The 22,800-nt window shown below is 42.7% G+C and overlaps 1 protein-coding gene across 4 annotated transcripts in view; it reads right to left on the minus strand.

Moving 5' to 3' along the window:
- Positions 1 to 22,800, minus strand: part of ADAMTSL1 (ADAMTS like 1) — a 684,387-nt gene that overhangs the window by 41,925 nt on the left and 619,662 nt on the right. For all 4 annotated transcript variants that reach the window (XM_075067314.1, XM_075067313.1, XM_075067312.1 and 1 more), the window contains 2 exons: positions 13,585 to 13,712; positions 8,859 to 8,987 (listed from right to left, as the gene is read on the minus strand). In XM_075067314.1, the coding sequence (XP_074923415.1) occupies positions 8,859 to 8,987; positions 13,585 to 13,712 (257 nt within the window). The remainder of the gene's footprint in view (positions 1 to 8,858; positions 8,988 to 13,584; positions 13,713 to 22,800) is intronic.

Here is a 22,800-nt window from a genome sequence, read left to right on the forward strand (position 1 = left end):
CAGCTGTTGGTGGGCCACTAGAGAGTGCTCCACAGACCACGAGTGGTCGATAGATGACATTTTGTGAACCACAGGTCTAACCCTTTGATATAGGCGGAGGAGATTCTTCCTTGGGGCTGTTACCCTAACAGGAATTTTAAGTTTATGTTTATCTGTGACTATCTGTTCAGAAAGGTAGATCTTCCCAACAAACGAATGGTTTGAGGCAGCTGAGAGGGTGCTGTACATTCTATGGTAAGAAGTTTATTAGACTAGAAGAGGTCAGTTATTTTTGGAGAGTATTAAGATACAAAGTAGCCTTTTCAAATCCCCCAGACCTGCTGCAATTGACTATTAAAGTGTAACCCTACCTTCCACTTCACTACAAGTAAACTGGCAAGGACAGGGTACAAAACTTTAAACAAGGTTTGAAGTCTGTCTGACAGTTATCCCAGTTTGTAAAACAGATAGTCTCCACCTCTGATCTCTGTACTCTGTCTTCACTGGGTGGCTCAAAGGATAGAGACTTTTGCCTCTAAATCAATGGTTTAAAGCCATCCCAGCGCAGGCAATTCCTTGCCATCGGACAGCCATTCAGTAGCCTAGGTGGAAGGAACTGGTGGTCTCAATACAATCCTTGTGGTAGTGTGCCCACATCATGAAAACCATCAGACAATTGGGAATTTTGTTGTCAGTCACAGCAGAAAGACAAGGACCCAGAGAATGAACATGGGACTAGGCAGGCACTGCGTGAAGTCTCAATGACTAACTTATTCTCAATGTTCCATGGGGCCAGTAAGCACCATACAGTGCTGAGCAGCCAGAGCTTGAAAGAGAACAGCTTGCCCACTGCAGAAGCATCAGGATGCTCTGCCTGTTTCCCATTCCCCCTGCACCACCTGCTGACTGCCAGCATGTGGTCCTTGCCTTCAGTGCCACGCAAATTTAGGCACAATCCATTCTATAACAGGCATTTCTGCTTTCAAGTCTAATACAGTAGTTGCACTACTTCAGGCTGCTTACAATGAATCACATCTTCATGTTACCAGCACTGCCAACTCCAACCATTCAAAAATTATGAGTCAGGCTTTAAAAAAGATTTAAAAAAATGTTTGGAGCTCTTTCTCTTTGCTTTCTGAGCTTTTTGGGTGCACGTGGTCACATTTTCAAACTTTTACCTGCAACTGTGAGGCTAGAAATTTGCCTTTTTTTGTTAACGAAAGCTGAGATCTTCCATAATCACATGACCTCTGGAGCTGGGACTTTAACAAAAACATCAGATATGGTAATACTTGTGATCACAACAGTTGCCAACACTGTTTTACATTAATTAACTTCTTTGCAGATGACTGCATATCTGTTCAGATGGGCCAAATCCTGAAAGACTTACCCAGCTCTTACTCTGGTAAAACTCTCATTCATGTCAAAGAGAGTTTTGCTTCAATAAGTACCACCAAGGATTTCAGGATCTAGTCCGTAACGCCACTGTACAATCTGCAGCTACCTTTGCTACAGAACAGATAACTTTGTACAGCCAAAGAGTCCAGAACATCTATAAACGCCTTCTCTGACCGCCTGTACAGAAAGGTCACTCTTACTTTCTTCTTTAATCTAAAGCTTCCAAGTTAAACATAAATGTATTGCAACCAAATGTTATAGTAGCACAGAGCAAACTGGATGGGGGAGGATGAGAAGAAATGTAGATCTCAATGAGCAGCAACTTTGTTTTCGTGTATCCTTTTTACATGAGTGGCTTACACAGGTTTATACTACAGAAACAGGTAATGAAACCAAGGTCATAGCAAGCTGGTAAACACTTCTAAAACTGAAATATAAAGATGCAGGTGCAAACGTGTGCAAAGCCACTCTTCCAAACCCTCACCACAAGGGGGTGCAAGAGCATTTCAGTCAGCCCTAGCTCTCTGTTTTGTCATGCCGTTGTTGTCCAGAGGAAAAGTAGCCTAAATAATAGTGTCCAATATAGGAGAGAATGCAGTTTAAAGAAAATAATAATAGAAAATGAATGGCTGAGAGAAGGGAACTGAAACCAAGTCTCCGGCGTGAAGTCATAATACAATACTTTTCATAAATGTGAAGGAAAGAGCTGTCTTCAGGGTCAGATCCTCAGCTGGTGAAAGTTGGCATCACTAATTTGGTTTCAACAGAACTACATCACTTTACACTAGGTGAATATCTGGCCCTAAGCCATTTAAATTCCCCTTTGGAAGTAAGATTCTTTTGTCTTTGTCAACTTTTCTTTTGTTGAGCTGATTGGACATTGAATGATGGTGTGTACCCCGGCAAGCCAATACTTGCTAATAGTATTTATGCCCCCTGAAGACTTCCCTTTTCTCCATTCTTCTTCAATAGCAGACATCAACAACTTTATTCCTCTACCTTTCACTGGACTTAGTATATCCCTCACGCAAAAGGCTGACTGGTATAAGTGATAAGCAGTGTGCTAATTCCGCTGCTCCTTTAGCTATATGATGTGCATATTCTGTTAAAGTCAGCAGAGCACTTTGGAGATCTTACAACAAAAACTACTTTCCAGTGCTGGGATGTTCTGAAATAGTAATACTTTTATGGACAGTGTTGTAGTCTGATGCAGGTGATAATGAGCAACCAAGGCTTAAAGAGGAAGCCAGGAGCCCAAAAGAAAACTCTTGTGTTTGAATGAAACACAGAAGGAAGAAACTTAGGGAAGAGTTGGAGGAATGAAGAACATAAAATACAAGGAAAAGAGAGAGTCTGCAAAAAAACCAACCATTTGCCCTGAGTCGTGAGGTTGTTGAGGTGTGGAAAAGGCATGGGTGGTTGAGCCCATGCTTGGTCATACTACAAGGGTTGTCCATACCGAGGGTCTGACTGGGCAGGCCCATGTTGATACTGGGAGGAACGATGATGAGAGTGGCGGGACAGGACCTTCTCCTGGTCACTATCTGATGCTTCACTGGAAAACAATGAAGCTGATATGGAGAGTGGAGATGCAAGACGTGGTGCCAGTGGTGATTCCTGGGCTCGCGATGTGCACAGTACCGGGGATCCAGTACCGATTAGAGGAGACATTGGTACCTCAGACAATGTGAGGTCCTTAGAGAAACTAAATTCCTGTCGTGCTGCAGTAGTTGGTACCATCAGTGGTTGCTGGTATTGAGTCAGCAGTACTGAGAGAACCAGCAATCTTGTCCGCATGGAGCAGTCCAATGACTGCTGTCTCGCAGCTGTCGGTACGGAGAATGTCCATATCAATGCCACCTGCCCGAAAGTGGTATGGTCTCCACTTCAGTCCCTGACCAGTGGTACTGCTGCTTTGGTGCCTGTTCCTATAGGGTCTTTAGGCATACAAGTGGTATCTGTTTCGCTGGACCCACACAATCCGTGGGTAACATGCTTAGATGCCTCCCGTGCTGTTGGTACTTAAGAGACAGAACATGCCGGAGATCTCCTCTCATTGGTTTGGTGCTCACTATGAGGGCTTGAAGCTTTCTTTTTAATCTTATGTGGGGAGCCCAAGGATTTCTTTCTTGGCTCACCTGTCTTGGAGGTAGAATGCTGAGGAGAAGACTTATGTTGCCTGGGAGTCTCTGAGCATGGGACAGTTGCAGGCTGAAGAGCTCCCTCCATGAGAAGCAGCTTTGTTTCAGAGAAAAAACCAAAGGAACCCCCCTGAAATTAAGAAGAAAAACACTAAAACAAGCTAGGAATGAATTTCTAAAGAAGTAATGCATCTGTGAGTAGACTGCTAATTGCTCCATGTCTAGCCAGGGGCGGTTGAGAAGGACCTGAGGGTGGTTCACCAGCACAGTGCTAATTAGCCTCGAGGCAGAGCATGAGGAGGGGAGAGATCACATGTGGGCCAAACGGACACTGCTACCAAAGATCTCCAATCAGAAGCACAGGAATGCACATACACCTACAGTGGAGCACCCACAGGGACAAGAAGAAGAATTCTTTGTCAACATAGCTACCCTGTCAGTGAGATAGATTACCTACACTGATGAGTTCTCCTGTTATAAGGTAGCACTTCAAGTGTAGATAAGCTCTTTAGGCTTAGTACCAGGGGTATCCTGGGGTTGGCCACCATCACCTACCAAGTCTTTAAACATGCCCTGGCCTCTCTAGACTAGGTGCAAAGTCCCATTTGTTAAAATATGTTTCTCCAGTATGACGTATAGTCCTAGTGGGGCAAACCCACAGCAGAGTCCTGGTGAAATGAGAGCAGAACCAGGTCCCACAGCTGCACATGCCTTGGGCCACATTCATCCTTGGTGTAACTCAGTCAAAGTATATCAAGCAGCAAGTTCGCCTCTTTTTAAAACTACTATAATTTTTAACTACTTTTAAAAGCATCTATAATTCATTTCAGAGCAAAGAATTTGTCAGCATTTATGCCTCCTAAAAGAAATTAAAGAGCTATATAAAAACAGTTCCCCAGGGTCTAGTAATGGTCCCTTTCATTATCTCTTATTTTTGAAGAAACCAGGCTTATCAGCACCTGTCAGCAACCAGTCCCTATTTCTCTCTCCTGGCTGCAGCAGCTATAGCAAATGTCATAATTAAGCCTTGCAGCTAATATTTCTTTTCTGCTGCCCTGCAGACTTTCATTAAAAATATTTCTCTGCATGAGCCAGAGCTGCAAGTTGCGACCCTAGAAGCCCTCCTTCACGGACAATTCAGAGCAGTGCCATCTGCACAAAGCTCTAAGGATGAGGTGAATTAGGCTTTCAGTTGAAAGGAGAAAACAGCTCCGAGGCTGCTTTTTGGAGCAATTCTCCAGTTGTTGTGCTACTGGTTGTGGTGCACCCCTGAGATTCACAGAGAAAAGAAATCAGATTTTACTAACTCTGGGAAGTTCCTGCCTTTAGAGATTCCTGACACTGGCTTTGTAAACCTCATTTTGACCTCTAATTCTCTCCTCTTACCGCCAATATTCTGTTTCCTTTCCCTCGATGTCTATAACAGGCTGTAGGATCAAGTACTCTATATGAATTTAGTAGCACTTTCCAACCATTCCTTTGCTTCTAGCACGTTGAACAAGAGGTTCTGGAGAGTTGCTCATAACACCTGGGGAACTGTGACATTACATTTTGCATCAACTTTGTCTACACTGGGAAAATTCATTGGGTTATAATACTTTTCTAACCAACACAATGTCACACATGATTTTCTTCTTAGACTGGACAAGGGCAGCTGTGTTAAACCATAATCAGATAACATAATCCTTGGCTACAGTAAAGGCAAAATTGTATTTCATGTCACGCTAGTTTGCTGACAAGTTTTCTAAGGTGGTGCCTTTTCCCACTATAGACAAGGCAGCAGACAGAAATCACTTCGTTTCTATGGCCATGTCTACACTACAAAGTTAAATCGATTTTATGTCAGTTGACATTGAGCCCCTGATTTAAGCAAGTCCATCTCGTGTGTCTCCACTGTGCTCATTGTGTTGGTGGAATGCATCCTCACTAGCAGGGCTTGCATTGACGCATGGAGCACTGAACTGTGGGTATATATCCCACAGTGCATGTAGCTGAGTGGAATTGTTCAAGGTCGCCTGGGGTTCCTGGGAGGTATCCACGGAGTGTTTTGGGGTAGTGGCAGGGTCGTCGCCAAGAATCACATGCAGTTTCTCATAAAAGCGGCATGTCTGTGGGGCAGAACCAGAATGACTGTTTGCCTCTCTTGTCTTCTGGTATGCTTTCCTTTATTTTCTCATGACATTGCTGTGTGTCCCTGTGGCAGCCCTCCTCCCCCATGCCCCGCATGATTTTAGCATATATGTCAGCGTTTCTTCTGCTGGATTGGAGCTCTGCCTAACAGACTCCTGTCCCCACACAACAATAAGATCCATCATCTCCTGAGTATTCCATGCTGAAGAGCGTTTGTGGCCTTGAGTCTCCATGATCAGCTGTGCTGGAAAGTTCTCCACAGTGATCAAACAGGAAATGTGTCATCAGAAGTAGAAGATACTGTGGCAACTTTGCACTGCCACATCCTCCTCCCTGGCAACATCTCCACCAGGGTAGATTTGTCCTTTGGTTTATGCTGCTGGAATCCAATGTTAACTAAGGGTGAATTTGGCCACAGTTCCTTAACAGTATTCACCATCTGAATCAAGGGCATTTCCCAGGTGCTGCTGCAAACAGCCCAGCATCCAAGAAAGGGAAATCTACATGTCCGTATTTAATCTGCTCCGTTTTATATTCCATCAATGCTGGTAGCCATGAAGGTGCTTTGGGAAAGTTAGCAGAACCTTCCTTAGAAGGCACTGGAGATCAGTCTGATTGCAAGGGACTTTGGCACGAGAATGCTGCAGAATTACTGAGTTTAATCCTCCTTGAGCTTCCAGGAAGAGTAATACTGTAATTTTCTTTCATTAATCCCAGAGACAGTAATTAATGATCAGGGATCCCATCCGAGTGTTGTACTCCACATGCCATTTGGCCTGTCTTTGTCCCCGCTGACCAGTACCACATGTACCTTGTTAATTTAAAGAGAGATTACGCAATGTAAAGATGTGTCATGCACTCGTCAGAGTCAGGAATTTTGGGAAGGGGACTGGAAGGTGGGGTGGAAGAAGGAAAATTCTCACAGACTGTCTTGTGGAGAGACATGCTGTTTCTCCATAGCCAAGGTTAAAACAAATCTCCTGACAAAGAAAGCAGATTTCCCTCCTCCTCCAGTTTAGTCAAAAAGGAAGGAAACAATCAAACTTGGAACTTATCTTCCATGGCCACAACATGAACATTTCCTACCAACTTTGGCGTAGGTTGGAAAACTGGATTTTGTGTTAGTGGATCAGATCCTCCACCCCCATTCCAGCTGCTCTGCATTGTGAATAATTTTCAGGTATCCCTTACACAAAGAAGTCCCAGCATGGTTATACCACCTCTGCGCCAACCACTTCTGATCTCCCTTGTGTAGGGAGCATATTACAGACTGGAGGGGGTATGGCCAAAGCACCCTGTGCTCCAGTGAGACCTGGATGACAGACTATTTCTTAGGGGGCTGTTACTGTCAGCATCATTTAGTGATCACTCTATATCTGACCTATCTGTCCTCATCCTCAAAGGAAACCTGCACAACGCTTTAAAAAGATGAGCCTGAGAGCTTGAATTCATAACTTTGCTAGTCACAAAAACCATGGTCTTAATAAAGATCCTGGATTTATGGCTTATTATAACAAGCTAACCCACTAAATCACCATTTTTGTCTTCTTGATTATAAGGGTGTTAACAGGCCACTTCACCTTGAATGGTCCCTTATAATATATGCTAACTACTTATGTTAAACTATCTGTTTGTATTTATCTGTGACACCCTGGGTATGTCTACACTGCACTTAAAAACCTGTGGCTGGCCCATGCCAGTTGACTCGGGTTTGCAGAGCTCGGGCTAAGGGGCTGTTTAATGGCGGTGTAGATGTTTGGGCTCGGACTAGAGCCTTGGCTCTAGAACCACGTGATGCCCAGGGTCCCAGAGCTTGGGCTACAGTCTGAGCCCAAAAGTCTACGCCACAATTCAACAGCCCCTTAGCCTGAGCCCCGCAACTCCAAGTCAGCTGGCACAGGCCAGCCACAGGTGTCTAATTGCAGTGTAGACATACCCTCTGAGTCCCTTTCCCAGACCAGAGAAAGAGCAATTTGTATCTCAAAAGCTTGTCTTTCTCACCAACAAAAGTTGATTCAATAAAATATATTACCTCACCTACCTTATCAACATAATTTAGAGTAGTTTTGAGCAGCTCAGTGTGTCCAAAGAATCTGGCCTATTGTATCTGATATCATAAAGTCCCCTCTTTAAACAATTATTCCAGTGTCTTATTGGCTGTTTCTCTTCCACTTATTCCTTCAACGACACACTCCATAATTGTCCTGTTTTCTCTGTTTCCATAAGAAATGGGGCCTTTAACTGTCCTATCTCTCCCCAATTTACTGAATACCCATTGCACTATTCTCAACTGTTATGAAGTAGAGACAGTACTCTACAGCATGCCTTATGAAACAAAATTATGTGCACATTTGCTTACTTTGCTACTCTGGACGTGTATTTTTCTATACAAGGATATATACAAGAATAACTGCAGTGTATAATTAAAATCAATGACAAATTCAACAGGGAACCCATGCATTTGTATATGTAAATGAAAAAAATAAAAGAGGTCATTTATACATAAGGTAGAATTAAAAATGTGTAAGGAATGTCAGCTCTCATGCTTCAGGATAGAAGCCAGCCACTACCTGCCTGTCAAGTAAAATTCCCAAATTGGCACAGAATCACAGAAATGCAGGGCTGGAAAAGATCTCAGAAGAACATCTGTTCCAGCCTCCTGTAAATCTAGACCATCCCTGACAGGTGTTTGTCTAAACTGTTCTTAAAAACCTCCAGCAAGGGGGATTCCACCTCTCCCTTAGAAGTCTATTCCAGCGATCAGCTATCCTTATAGCTAGACAGTTTTACCTAGGATCTTACCTAAAACATCCCCCAAAGTGCTAGCAACCCTTCCCAGCATGGTGTCATCTGCAAATTTTATAAGCATACTCTCCACTCCATTATCCACGTCATTAATGAAAATATTGAATAGTTCCAGAATGACCACCAATTCTCCATTACGGGGATTTTACACTTTCATCTGAAGTAGTTGTTATTGACCACTATTGGAGACAGAATATCTGGGTAAATGGACCACTGATCTGACATGGGATGACAACTCCAATGCTCCCATAGTATGAAAGCAAAGAAAATTTTTGCCTGAAACCCAAAAATCTGAAACAATGGCACCTGTGCACAGACACTGACATGCCAAGGAACTTCAGAGGAAATCTATTGCTAAAAACACACTTGCTACCTGCTAGCTATAAGGACCGAGCTGTCTCTCACCTGCAACTTGGCAGCTAATGGTAACATTTGCACCTTGGATTGTTTTCACTGTGCTTCCAATGTCAACCGTGACAGCAGAGGACTTTATGTTGATCAGTGTAGCTCTCGATGCCTTGATCAGTGGTTTTCCTGTACATAAGAGACACCATAGTTCACAAAGCAAAGTATACGGTAGTCACAAAGGGAAGACTGTGAACAATATGCCTGGTATAGAAATACAAATGGCTGATGTAGGACAACTGCCTGCCAGCATGTGATGCTGGAGTATGAGTGATGCAGGCCACCTGCTCTTGGGCTTTACTATATTATGCAGGAGTTGCTCAAATTTCATAGTTGATGTTGCTTTAAAAAAATCACAAAGCAGTGAATGAATAGCATTAAAGTCATGCCAATACATCTGAGAACCAGCTGAACCAATAAACAACAATGCAACTGGAGCCGCAGCAAGCTGTTCACCTGATATTGCAAGGCAGACAGTATCATTTGCCAAGGACCAAACATAGGACAAAGCCCCCAAAGGGTGGATACAGGCTCTTTAGCAGTGCAGGAGGCTTAGAACAACAATGTGATCCATTTCTGTAACATCAGTCATATTTTTCATAAACTCCGTTTTAGGTGCACAAAATAATTGATAACAGCAGAAGTGAGACAACATCAGTTCTGCACGGGAACGAGGTAAATGTGCCAAAAACGGACAGTCACAAGCTCTAGCCCTTGACTGTTGCTCTTCTGCTTAACTATGGAGTTGTGCATCGTGTTGCTCTGTGACATTCTCGTAATGTATGGCATGGTGGCACTCTAAATGTAAACAGAGGACAGTTGGCAGAAGAGAGAGAAGAGCAGCCTGTGCAGCAAGCCCAGCAGGTAGAAAGCTGGGCCCGGCAGGGACTAAGATGCAATGGCAGCTAGCAATGTGACTGTAAGAGTGGCATGGGAGCAGCCGGTGGTGGAGGTGAGTGTGATGGCATGAGGATTGGTACAACAGCATGACCATGAGGGTTGGGGCAGCAGGGGAAGTGTGTGTATTGAGGTGTGAATGGGGCCATAGGTGTGTTTGAGAGTAGTGGCGTGAGAGCTGTATGACAGTGATGTGAGTGCAGGGAAGCAGCAGCATGTGTCTCTGCATTAAATGGGACTTTGGGTTGGTGTGGTGTATGAGTCAGTGCCAGGTTTAGGGATTCTGGGGCTCTAGACAAGCAGCACGTGGAGCCTTGGCCCTGTATTTTGGCCCACTCCTCTTGGGGATTGCAGTGGCCACCCATACAACGGCTGTCTGATGGGGCCCACTACTGCCACATGTTACAGAGGCTGGGCTTCCTCTCTCTGTTTTCAGGAGGCCTGGGTCCATCTTAGTGGAGGGAGAACTCCCCTAACCAAACAGATGAGGGAGGGGGTGTCTGTGTGGTCCCTGTTGACACTTCTGTAGATCGATGACAGGATGGTAACAGCAAAACCCATCCTTCTTGGGCGATGGTAGTAAGGGACTGAGCTGTGGGGTTCAAAGTTAACAACCCATTAAAATGGAAATTTCACACCTCTCAGAGCTAATTTTTTAGGTTGTCTGCATGCTCAGGCAGATGATATTGCCTCAGTTACACCTGACTTACATTTTCCAACTCATCTTCACCACCATAAGGGTTGGAAATGTTTTTATAAATAAAAGCTTAGATTGTGACAACATCATGCAACTTCAGGGGCCAAGGCCCTAGGCCTGTGCCTATATTTCTAATGACTTAATCTGGCTGTAAATCTGCAATGGCAGCAGAGGAGGAAACTGGCCTTGAAAGCCTGAGTGGAGTTAAGAAAGAGAGAGAGAGAAAAAAGAAGAGTTCAGTTTGTTTTGGTTGGATGGATGATTTTGCTCTAACTGTTTCAATTGCCCCTAATTAAAATCCATAAACTGCCATGTGGATTTAGAGTATTTCCAGGAGTGTTAAAAGCACTTTTTATATGGAGTTGCTAGTGTATCAATCCATCTATCCATCAACCTACCGTGTCTATCATGTGAATGGAATATCCAGCAACAAATGTTTCGCTTCACTGATGAAATGCTCACAAAGTTCTAATGTTTTAATGTAACTACTAAATCATAAAAGAAGTAAAGAGATCTCAAATAGCAACTCAGCTTTTATTTTCCCAGTGGGGGTTTCATGATCTGTTCATTAGATTAAAAATCTGTCAACTGTTCAACCAATAAAAAGTAGCAAACCACTCCGAAAATGGAAGCACATTTTCTCTTTGTCTCTGCATATGCTAAATTCATCAGAGAGGCTAAGTCGTTCATTTTTAATGAGATAAGCTTTCCCCACATTTCCCAGTTCCTCTGAAGAAGCTCTCTGGCCTCCAATGCATTTGGGAAAATACCTCTTTTGTGCCAAAAAGTTTTGTTGCGTTGTTTCAAGAACTGCCCATTATCTCATCCTTACAACTGGGGATCATCTTGCAAGGTGCTGGCAGAAGATGAAGATGCACAGCATCTTACAGGAGGAGCTCCAGGGCCACTAAGATCACGTCTAGGAAGTCTGCAGTTAATAATTCACCTCAGAAAGTCGACCAAAGTCTTGGATAATTCATTACCTTAAAAGGAGCTGCTGGGTCCGCAAAATTCCCCATGCATGTCAGAGTCTGTGTGGACACTACTATAGCTTGAGATCCATTTGTCTCCATAAATTGCCTGGGATGAAAACTGATTTGACCGTAGAGGCTTCCAAATCCACATACAGTAATTATCCCACAAGGAATTCACCCATCAGGACTATAAGGACTGTAAAGCCTCTTTACCACTATGCAACTCCCTAAAGATGCCATTTTAAAATTGCATGTTAAATTCATCTCTGATGTAATTCCAGAATTTCACTATGCATGAACTTTGTCTAATATTTTATAATATAGTATCAATACAAAATTTAGGGCCTTGCACCAGTTTTACAGTGGCATAACTCCACTGAATTCATCAGAGATACTCCAGATTTACACAGGCGTAGGTAAGAGTAAAATGAGGCCCTTTGTTTTTGCTAACTTTAAATGTTTAATTAAAATATTATTTTAGGTCTGATTTAGCTCTTCCCTTGTCCCCCCCAAGAGCTCCAGCTGCTTCTGCTCCATGGGGTACGTAAGGTGTCTTTCCAACCAACCTTATTAATTAAATGAAAGAGCTGCTTTCAGCCCAGGCCATGTCTCTCCTAGTGCTCCCTTGCTCTAGAGTCAGCCTGTGTTCTGCGTTGAAACACTCACTCACAAGTCCAATGATGCACCTCTGCCTCTCTAGTCAGCACACCCACCGCTGAATATTATTATTTACATAGACACATACTGAGGAGCTGCAGCAGTGAAAAATGAGTGAGCTATACTGTCAGATACGGAATTTCAAACTACTTATTGGTAGTTTTACTAATATGTTTTCTTCGGCCTCCCTCTCTCCCCTTAATAAACACATTCCACTTCCCCTTGACCTCTTTGTCTTGTTATAACCCCTGAGCTTTGACTGTCCCTCCTTTCTACTCCCCATCCTTTGCATCCATTCCCCATTCACCCTCTCGCTGCGTTGGTGTTCTCCTAAATGAACAAAGAATATTTACTCTGCTGAGGAACTGAACCATTACTGGATACATATGAAGCAGAAAGTTAATCCTTTATGAATCTTTATTTCTCAGTGGGTGGAAGAATGTCAGTCATGCTTTGGTGAGAACAGGTTAGAAAGGACATAGAGCTTGATTCTGAAAAGTGTCGAGTGCTCTGGTCCAACCCAGCGAAGCACTTAAGCACTTGCTTAACTTAATCTACTTGAACAGTCCCCTTGAATTCAACAAGACCATTCCCAGGTTTAAAGTCATGGTTTATGTGCTTAGCTGGATTGGAACTAGAATGCTCAGCGACTACAGGATAGAGCCAACAGTAACTAGAGCCCCACAGGATGCACGCTGTTCAAGGGTGGTGAGACAACCACTGACTATTTGAAATAGGCACTGAAAATGCACATATTTTATAAATGAAAGCTTCTACATAATTTGAAGCTTGAGCTTGGGACATGGCCTGTGGCTGTCCAAAATCCTGGATATTATCTGTCCAGCCTCGACATACATCTTCCCTCAAATTTAGCTCATTCACTGAGGCACCCCAGCTAATAGAGCAATTTCCAGTGGAACAAAGCGGATTGACATTATTTCCATACAGACATGAGAGGGAATAACTTATGTTGTCCATTTTGACTTTTGGCTTAAGAGATTCCATGTTTTTAGTCACACGAGATTTGGAAGGAGGAAATGTTTTGGAGCCTAAGTACCACAGAGACTACCTGTCTCCACTGGTGTTCCCAGGGTAGTTGAGATTGTCCAAGCTGCTCAGGCTGCCATCCCCAAGTTTAATTATGCACATGGGGAAGAGGGGCTAGCGGCAGTGTGCTCTGGGTGTGGGAACTTGTAGAACTGTGGAATGCATTTCCAGTCTCACTTTGCTGTAGCTGGAACCTGCTGATCTTCAGACCACGCTGCAAAGCCTATTTGTCTTTCCACGGTTTTTCTGCAAGGCAGGGATAAATTGTTTGTTGGGGGTTGAGAGAGAGTTTGGGGATTATTTCGTTGAGCTTTGGAGAGTTTTATTATTTTTTTAGGATTTTGCAATTTGTGTTTTAGTTACATAATATCTGAATGTGCAAACTCATCTGTACTTGATAATAACATACCAGTTGCAGAAAGAGTTCGTGTAATTGATATAACTTTTCCGTTACCTGCTAAAGTGACTGCAATGGAGACAGAGTCAGATCCCAAAGGATTAGTTGCATTGCAGGTGTAGAAACCCACATCAGCTTCCAGTGGTGCTAGAATCTGCAAAGAGTCATCTGGCTGAAGGAGTATCCTGGAGCAACAGAGAAATACAGAGGTGAAGGTCTCAGCAAGTCAGTGTGAAAACACTTTCGCAAGGATTTAAGAGTTATGTTTAAAGAGACACAGAATGACGAGTAAACTATACAGTTTCTCACATTTTGGGCCTGCAGATTTTTAAATAAAGAAATAAAGTTATGAAAATCAGAGGCTAAACATCTTATGTGGCGATTGTGATTATATGCAGGTTAATTTCACTCTCAACCCTGCTGCAACAGGTTGCTGATGGAAGAGGCAGAATGGTCCAAAGACGAGGGCACTAGTCCAGGACTTGGAAAAGTGGGGTCTCCACTCTGTCACAGACTTCCTGTGTGATCTTGGGCAAGCCACTTACCTTCTCTGTGCCTCATTGTACAAAGGCGATAATAGCACTGCTTTATGTCCTGGGGAATAGTGAGGATAAACACATTAAAGATTGTTTGGTATTCAGATACTATGGTACTGTTGGCCAGGTAGAGTACCTTAGCTAAACAGAGGCTAGCTAGCTGATTTAGCTAGACATCCCTTGGAGCATGGGGCAGGTGTAGCATGTAAGAGCAGCTAGCTGCACTTTTTGGACTGGTTTCAGTATGAAAGCCCTCGTTCATTTGTCTGTATTGGACAATGAATCTGGTGAATCCTGAAGACCAATCAACAGCGAATGATGGGTCTGATTCTGCTCCACTGATTTAAGCAGTATCAGGATCATGGCCTATACCACAAATAACTGAAACCCTGAGAATGATTCAATTGATTTTACAGAAAAAGGTACTTTCACAACTGGATTGTAAGATACAATTTGTTTAAACTCTCTCGCATGGAAATCTTCAATGCTACCATTACTTAAGTAAATCAATTCACACAAAGAGCAGGACTCCAGTTCATGGCCTATACTGGTAATGACTACAAAGGCTTTCCAAACCTTTTATATTTTCCATTCTTTTTTACAGGTCACATTTTAAAATAATTGCCAGATTTTCTACAAATGATTTACCCTACCTTTTAACAACACTGCACAATAAGGAGGTACATATTTTTATTCATTCAAATTTTAACATAAAATTTTGCTTCTTACAAACTCTCTCACAAAAATGATATAAATTGGAGACAACTGCAAGGCTTGAGGCACTGCTAAACCACTACAGTAATTGCACTTTAAAATATTAATTTAGTTTTTAGAGCGATTCCAGATTCCAGCAATATTCACCATTTTAAGTGTAGGGACTCTCTCTCAAATGGGTAGTATCTTTTAAAATGGAACGAACCTCTATTGTTGTTTGTTTTTTGGTGGCGTCTGGATGCCTCAAGTGAAACTGAAACCCTGTTGTGCTAGGCACTGTACAAAATCATAGCTGGAGACAGTCACTGTCTCAAAGTGCTTACCTTCTAAAGAGATAAGATAAACAGGGACTGGGAGTGGAAATGGAGGTATCACTATCGCCAATGCCACATCTTCAAAAGTTATGATTCTGGACGTCCTAACTCATAAGTTTAGCTTGCAAATCAGGAGGTTTTAAAAATAATACATTTGGGGTTCTCCTTATTTTGTCTTTTTGGAGCTTTTTGAAGTCATACTGTCAAGCTTTTCTCTGAAATAGTGGGGAACAGAACCTACTTTAGAAAAAAAGAAAAGAAAACAGATTCCCTCATAATCAAAGGGCCCTCAACATTGGGTCTTTAAGGAAAACGGTGAACATTGAGAGACCTGTGATTAAAAACTGTGAGAGTTGACAACACTAGGCACAGAGAGGTGAAGTGAGTTGACCCAGGCCACATAGCAAGGCAGTGGCAGAGGTAGGAACAGACTCCAGGTCACCCTGATATACACTGTGGAACTTTGTACGAACGGAGAGCACTAAAGCTTGGTTCTACACCCTCTCAAACTAGTTTTACATCAGTGTAACTCCACTGACTCCTGATTTATGCTGTGTAAGTGAGATCAAAATGGGCCCTGAGAGTTCAACCACCGCGTATATCAAATGTCCTCAACTGCAGCACTAGGTATTTCCTGTTAAGGTAGGAATACAGAACCTACTTCCATTCAGTTGTAGATTTAACTAATGACAAAAATAATGACAAATTTGCTTTATTCACCAGAAACTTTCAGCAGCTGTTCTGCATAAAACCCTTAGCCAAGATGGTGATTAACACAGACAAGGGTGGGAGTGGGAATGAGAAGAGAGATGGAAGGAAAAAGCCCATCCAAGTCATGCAATCGAAGTCTGATCCACTAACCCGGAGCTGATGAGAGTTTTCTTTCTTGAATGAAAACTGCTGTCTCATGGACCACAAGGCTAGGGATATTTGATCCTGCTCAACACCATGGGTGGTAGCTCTCTAAAACAAACCAGATTCAGGCCACCCATTCAATTCTATTAGGCTCTGAGAGGAGTCTGATTTCCTTTAAAACCCATTTTTTAAATAATAATCACAATAATAAAGATTCAGCTTGTGCCAACCATGTCTTGCAAGTGCTTAGCGAAATGCAGAGTCATTTACAAACCAAAACATTATTCATATTTAAATTGCTGACATGCTTGTGTAGCAAAAGAAAACAATAGTTGATAGACGCTCCTCCTCCAGATTTAAGGATTGTTTTACATCTTAAAAAAGTTGTGAATTTAAGGGGCAAATCTTCAGAGAGTCGGTGAGATCATGCCAGCAATTTTTGCATATGCAAACAGCTGTGCATGCAAAAAATTGGTAGTTAGAGGTCTATTGGTTCAATTTGCACATAAAAATGACTTAAAACCCACAAGATTTTGCAATTTCCTCCCGCAGTAGCATCCTTTCAAACAACAACAAAGAAATGGTTTCACTTTGTTTTCGGGTATATATCAAATAATCCAGACAACAGCAAAGCAAACAATTTAGTACTAAGCATTGTGTTGATGTCAAAATGAAAACCACTTTATGTTGATGCATAACAGGTATCCTTGTATCCATTATATTTAATGGTGGTTGACTTAACTGGTTTAAGCATTTCAGCTGACTCTTGATGAGGCTTTGAGAGCTAAAAATGTGTATGTTACAAACCCACTCACCTCACAAATATAGATTCAGGGCTTTATATAAACAGATAGACTGACACAGACACTTAAAAAAACAAAACAGATAGGAATCTTTTCTAAAAAGTCCACATCACCATCAGGGTAGGAATACATTTCTTTAATTTAGCTGGTGCTGGTTTTAATGCTACTATAGTGCTGGTACAACAGTTAATTAACTCTGGGTGTTTCCAATCTATTTTGCGGTGAAGACAAAAACATAAGGGGCTAGATCCTCAGCTGTTGTAAACTGGCTCCATTGACATCACTGGAGCTGCTGATCCAGCTCAAGTCCTTTTGGGAACAGGAAAAGGCCAAATGAGTTCAATACACTTGCCTTAATAATAATAATAAAATCTGCTTCATCTGACCTTCTGGCTTTTTTCTCTCAATCCCCTCCTTCTCCAGAAATAAATCTAAGTTTCTCTTGAATTCATTAACACTTTTTGCTTCAATTGCTTTCCTTGGAAACATCTTCAACATTATTATCCTTTGCATAAAACCATACTGCCCTGAGATTGCTATTTACTCCTAGTCTCCTGTTTTTATTGTTAGGTTTTGAGTGTCTTATCTGTTGTGAAAAAATACCTGCCAGATGTAACAATCCTTTTTATAACCTATGTCATTTCAAAAACTGTTTTCCCCTATGAAAATAACCCAATTCCCTTCACATTTTAATCTGTCTGATCTTGGTTGCCCTACACTGCATCATCTCCAAGAAAATATATTTTGAGCCATACTGACTAATTCTGTAGTTCAGATGGCATCTAACAAATGCCTAATATAGAAACTCCTCATTCTCAGGTTCCTGTATTCAAAGGGTTCCTATCATTGGAAATTAGAGAATATTTCCAGCACAAGACACTTTTTATAAAGTTATTGAAGCTAGAGCAATTGAGCAATTCACAACCTCTTACAAAGATCTGTATTCCTCAGACTTGATTTCTAAGATAGCTAATCTGAATTCCTTCTTTGCCTATATTAACTTTTCATCATTTATAGAAGGCCCAGGCGCCAGAATTTGCATTTTCCTCCTCTGAAACTGAGTTGGCTCTGAATAGTGGATGAAGCTAGACAGAACACATGATGGTGTCACCCTGGGTAACTCTTCTTTTAATACTATAATTTAAAGTATTTAATTTAAATACAATTTAAAGTCAAGGATCAGAATTCCTGCAAGTGCCATCAAACATATTTGTCCAGCCACTGAAACTTTTTACGATGTATGTTTAGTTTGCATGAGCAAATACAAAAACCAACCACTGCTCTTATTTTTTTTTGGCCTGTCCAGTATACAGATAGAAGTAGAACTATATATTAGTAATCATGTATGCTTTCGGGTTGACTAGGTGGCTTGTTGGGCTAGATAATGGGTTATAAAGGCTTCCATTGGAAAGTCAAATTGGTTCAAATTGAGCCCATATCACATAGGCCATTACCCTCTGAACCCACTGAGGGTTACCAAAAGAAACTACATCATCTGGTCAAGAAACTTCCTGAAGAAGCACAGGAACAAATCCTATCCAAATCACCACGGTCAAGAGCCTCTCTCTTCAATGTTGATGCAGGAAGCAGTATCCACATTCTTTTTCTCCTTCCCTTCTGCCCGGAAGGTGGGCTGGCAAATTAACATCCTCTCCCTTCTGTGGTCAGCAGAGCATGAAGAGGACAGACTGCAGAAACTCAGGCATACCTACTGGCTACATGCAGGCTGCCTTGTCACTCCTAATGGAAAACATCACTTTTGTTCGCATTTACACAGGTGATTGGCAGCTAGAAAGTGGCTATTTAGCCAAGAAAGGAATGCTGCTTTGAAGCACCTCACAACTCATCTGTGGCCTGATTTTCAAAAGTTCTGTGGTCGCTCAGCTACCACTAACTTCAAAGTTATTGGTCCTCAGCACACTGGAAAATCAGGGCACTGGCATTTAGAACTTCTCCCATCCCAGTCTGGAGGGAAGATCAAGTGGGGGCAGGATGATAAAATGAGCACTGCCTGCCTGGCTGTCTGAAGTACAGCTGCCAAATGGTACTGTGGGCCACCAAATAACTGCACGCCCCTGATAATATATTTGAGCATGTGCAGTAAGTAGTCTGTTGCCAGCCTACCCAGAATGATAGCATATCATTTGATGCTATTTCAGCCAAGTAGAATGGAAAAAAATTGAAAAGCATAATACAGACTACTGCCAGGTGTCCAGTTTTTGACTGGAAAGTCCGGTTTTCAGAGGACCTATACAGTCTCCGGTCAGAAGTACTGACTGGATACCAAAAGAGCGGTTGCCACAATTTTATGGTCAATCCAACCCATAGCTCCCCTTTAATCCAGGAGTGCTGAGCCCAGGGCCAGGGAGGGGCAGTGCTGGAAGCATTCCAGGTGCTAGTCCTGGTCAGGCTGGTGAGGGACACTTTGTCTTGCCCTGCAAGGGTTACTCCCCATCTCCGGGAACCTCTTCCAGCTGCAGGAAGCTCCCCCCTCCACTCCCACTCCCATCACTCCCTGCAAACTCTTTGCCTCGAAGCTGTTGCTGGATGGAGAAGGAGAGACGCAGTCTCTTTCAACCTCTTTCTTCTCTTTATGATGAGTTCAGCCTTTGGACAGGGAGACAGGGGGCCTTGGTTTTGTAGTGTCCGGTTTTGAGAAAATAGAAAGTTGGCAACCCTAAATATAGTAAATATATATTATTTAAATTAAATTTTAGAAATCAAAGGCTATTTGTTCTTTACCAACAAAACAGTAAACCATCTGTTGCTAAATTATGGTTTCTTATATGGTGTGGGATAAATATATATTTTTCTCATGAGTCTAATATTCAACATAAACCACAGGTGGACTTTATGTAACCTATATTCCCTTTAAAGCATGCCACAAAAATCACAGTAGTTTCAAACAGAAAAAATCACTTGATGGCAGATTTCCAACAGGATGTAACACTGGCAATGGAAATCTGTGCATGCAACTTTTGGGGGGCCAAAAAGATGTTTTCACAGGACTACGTCCAACCAAATGTATACCATAGGCCCAAGTCTTGATTAAGACTGCATGTGGTTTCCACAAGAGATACATTCTTGTTCTCATAACCAAGAAAATAGTTCTCATTTTTTGTCAAACTTAGCATTCTATCTGCCAGAAAGAGAAAAGAAAAAGAATCAGAAAAAGCACAGTTGAAAGGGCAATGACATTGCAAGTGGCAATAAATTATAGAAACTACTGAGTCTGGAAGTGATTCAACCATGAAAGTGAGAAAGGAGCAAGCAAACTAACTGTATATCTAAACCAGGGACAAACTGCACCTTTAATAAATGAAGAATTTACTAGATGTTCCACAGCAACAGTGCTTGAAATTAACGTTAGCCTTGAGACTAGACTCCTATTTTCTTCTCATTTCCCAGGCCTACCCTGCTGACCAGATTTAGATGTTTAATCTCACTCCTATAACTTATGCAGAGGGAACTGGCTGCGTATTCTTGAACAGCTGGCTTGTACTACATTAGCTAAGGTAGCTGCCTCCAAGCACACCATCACCTCTTGTATGCTACTTGGAATAAACCATAAAATCCCAAGTATATACAGGATAACAGCATGTTACCAACACATAGCCAAGCACATAAGTAGAATATAAAGTGGCTGTGTGTTTGTGTGTGTGTAAATAATGGTCAGTATGTATTAGTCTTACATAGTGCTCCCAAAAATTTGTTGCAAAGGGGTACTTGAGGGGGTCAGTCTAAAGGTTTATAGGAGGGTGCACGTTTCTTTCCATTTAGCAAATAACAGAAGATAGGACACAGCATTCTTCATGCAATGAAATATGGCATTTTCATACAGCAAAGTTATTTTAGCAACATTTTCAATGTCTAAGGGTTAAACAAAAAATGTGGCTTTTTCAAATCTTATTTCCTTTACCTGCCCCTTCACTTGAACTCCCGTCTAGTGAAAACATCCTGAAAAATAAATACTTGTCCCCATATCAATTCTATAGGGGCTAATGATGGCTAGAAACGCAGCTCAACCCAATCTGTGGCTACTAGTCTGTCACAAAGCAGTGCAAACAGCAATTGTGTATGTTCTGTATATGCGAAATGTATCAGAGAAATATGTGCTACGAAGGACAATGGAGCAATCAAGGATAAAGGCTGGACTCAGCAGATGTTGCAGCATTTCAGCCATTAGCAAATTAACATGGAGGACCATAGACAGTATTTTTCCTGCAGTTGTTCTCAAGCCACACTCTAAGAGTAAAAAGAACAGGAGTGCTTGTGGCACCTTAGGGTATGTCTGCACTATGGGATTATTCCGATTTTATAGAAATTGATTTTTTGGAAACAGACTGTATACAGTCAAGTGCATGGGGCCACACTAAGCATGTTAATTCGGCGGTGTGCATCCACGTACCCAGGCTAGCGTCGACTTCTGGAGCGTTACACTGTAGGTAGCTATCCCATAGCTATCCCATAGTTCCCGCAGTCTCCCCCGCCCATTGGAATTCTGGGTTGAGATCCCAACGCCTGATGGGGCCAAAAATTTGTCACGATTGGTTATGGGTAAATGTCATCAGTCAATCCTCCCTCCGTGAAAGCAATGGCAGACAATCATTTCACACCCTTTTCCCTGGATTGCCCGGCCAGACTCCATAGCACAGCAACCACGGAGCCCGTTCAGCCTTTTTTCACTGTCACAGTATGTCTACTGGATGCTGCTGACAGATGTGGTACTGCAGCGCTACACAGCAGCATCCCCTTGCCTTTTGCAAGTTAGCAAAGACAGTTACCGGCTCTACTGTACTGTCTGCTGCTTTGCAAATTGGCAAAGATGGTTACCGGTCATACTGTACCATCTACTGCTGTCATGGTGCTCCTGGCCGGCCTTGATGAGGTCGGTCGGGGGCGCCGGGACAAAAATGGGAATGATTCCCCAGGTCATTCTCTTCTTTAAGCTTTGTCTAATGGAGAGTCAGTCCTGCCTAGAATATCAGTCAAGCCTACTAAAGAACCAGAGGGGCAAACGGCCGCCCCAAGTCAGAGCCCCAGACATTCTGCAGAAATGATGAGCTGCATGCCATTCTAGGGAGTGCCTCTGGAACAACTCCACTCGTTGCTTCCCTTCTCCCCCAGCCCTTCTGGGCTACCGTGGCAGTTATCCTCCCATTTGTGTGATGAGGTAATAAAGAATGCAGGAAAAAGAAACAACACTGACTTTATTGCAAGCAGAGATCAAAGGGGGGAGGGGAGGGCGACTGGCTTACAGTGAAGTAGAGTGAACCACCATTCTGCACTTATTCAGCCTATGGCTGAAAACAGGAATCTGTGACAAGCACTAGGATAGAAGCACAGGCAGGACTGAATCTCCATTTGTGTGGGGGTCTTTGGTTGACACTGGTGTAATACAAAATGTCCCAGGATACGTATGTTGGGGGACAGTTCTAAACGGCAGCTTAATTTTTTTATTTGCAGCAAAATGTAGAGGTCTAAGTATCTGATTGTGAGCCCTGGTGGCAAGGGGTAGGCTGGGGTAGGCACGACCGCGTGGTGCTGCTGACTGGGAGAGCAGCCTGAGGCAGAAGCCTCCAGTTGCCATTATATTCCAGGCAGGGCTGAATCTCCGTTAGACAAAACTTAAAGAAGAGAATGACCTTGAGTCATTTCCTTTTTCACCCAGGCACCTTGGCCAACTTCATCGAGGCCAGTCAGGAGCACCCATGGGATGATGATGACGGATATCAGTCATACTGTACCTCTGCCATCCGCAAGGCAAAGGGATGCTGCTGTGTAGCACTGCAGCACCGCGTCTGCCAGCAGCATCCAGCAGCCATACGGTGACAATGAAAAAATGCGAGAAATGATTTTTTCCCCTTTCTTTCATGGGGTGAGGGTAGTGGCTGATGACATATACCCTGAACCACCTGCAACAATGTTTTTGACCTTTCAGGCTTTGGGAGCTCAGTCCAGAATTCAAATGGTTTTCAGAGAGTGCGGGAACTGTGGGATAGCTACAGTCATCAGTCGCCCCTCTCTCCGTGAGCGTCCATTTAATTCTTT

The sequence above is a fragment of the Chelonoidis abingdonii genome, chromosome 6, assembly GCF_003597395.2.
Source record: "Chelonoidis abingdonii isolate Lonesome George chromosome 6, CheloAbing_2.0, whole genome shotgun sequence".
Taxonomy (NCBI): Eukaryota; Metazoa; Chordata; order Testudines; family Testudinidae; genus Chelonoidis; species Chelonoidis abingdonii.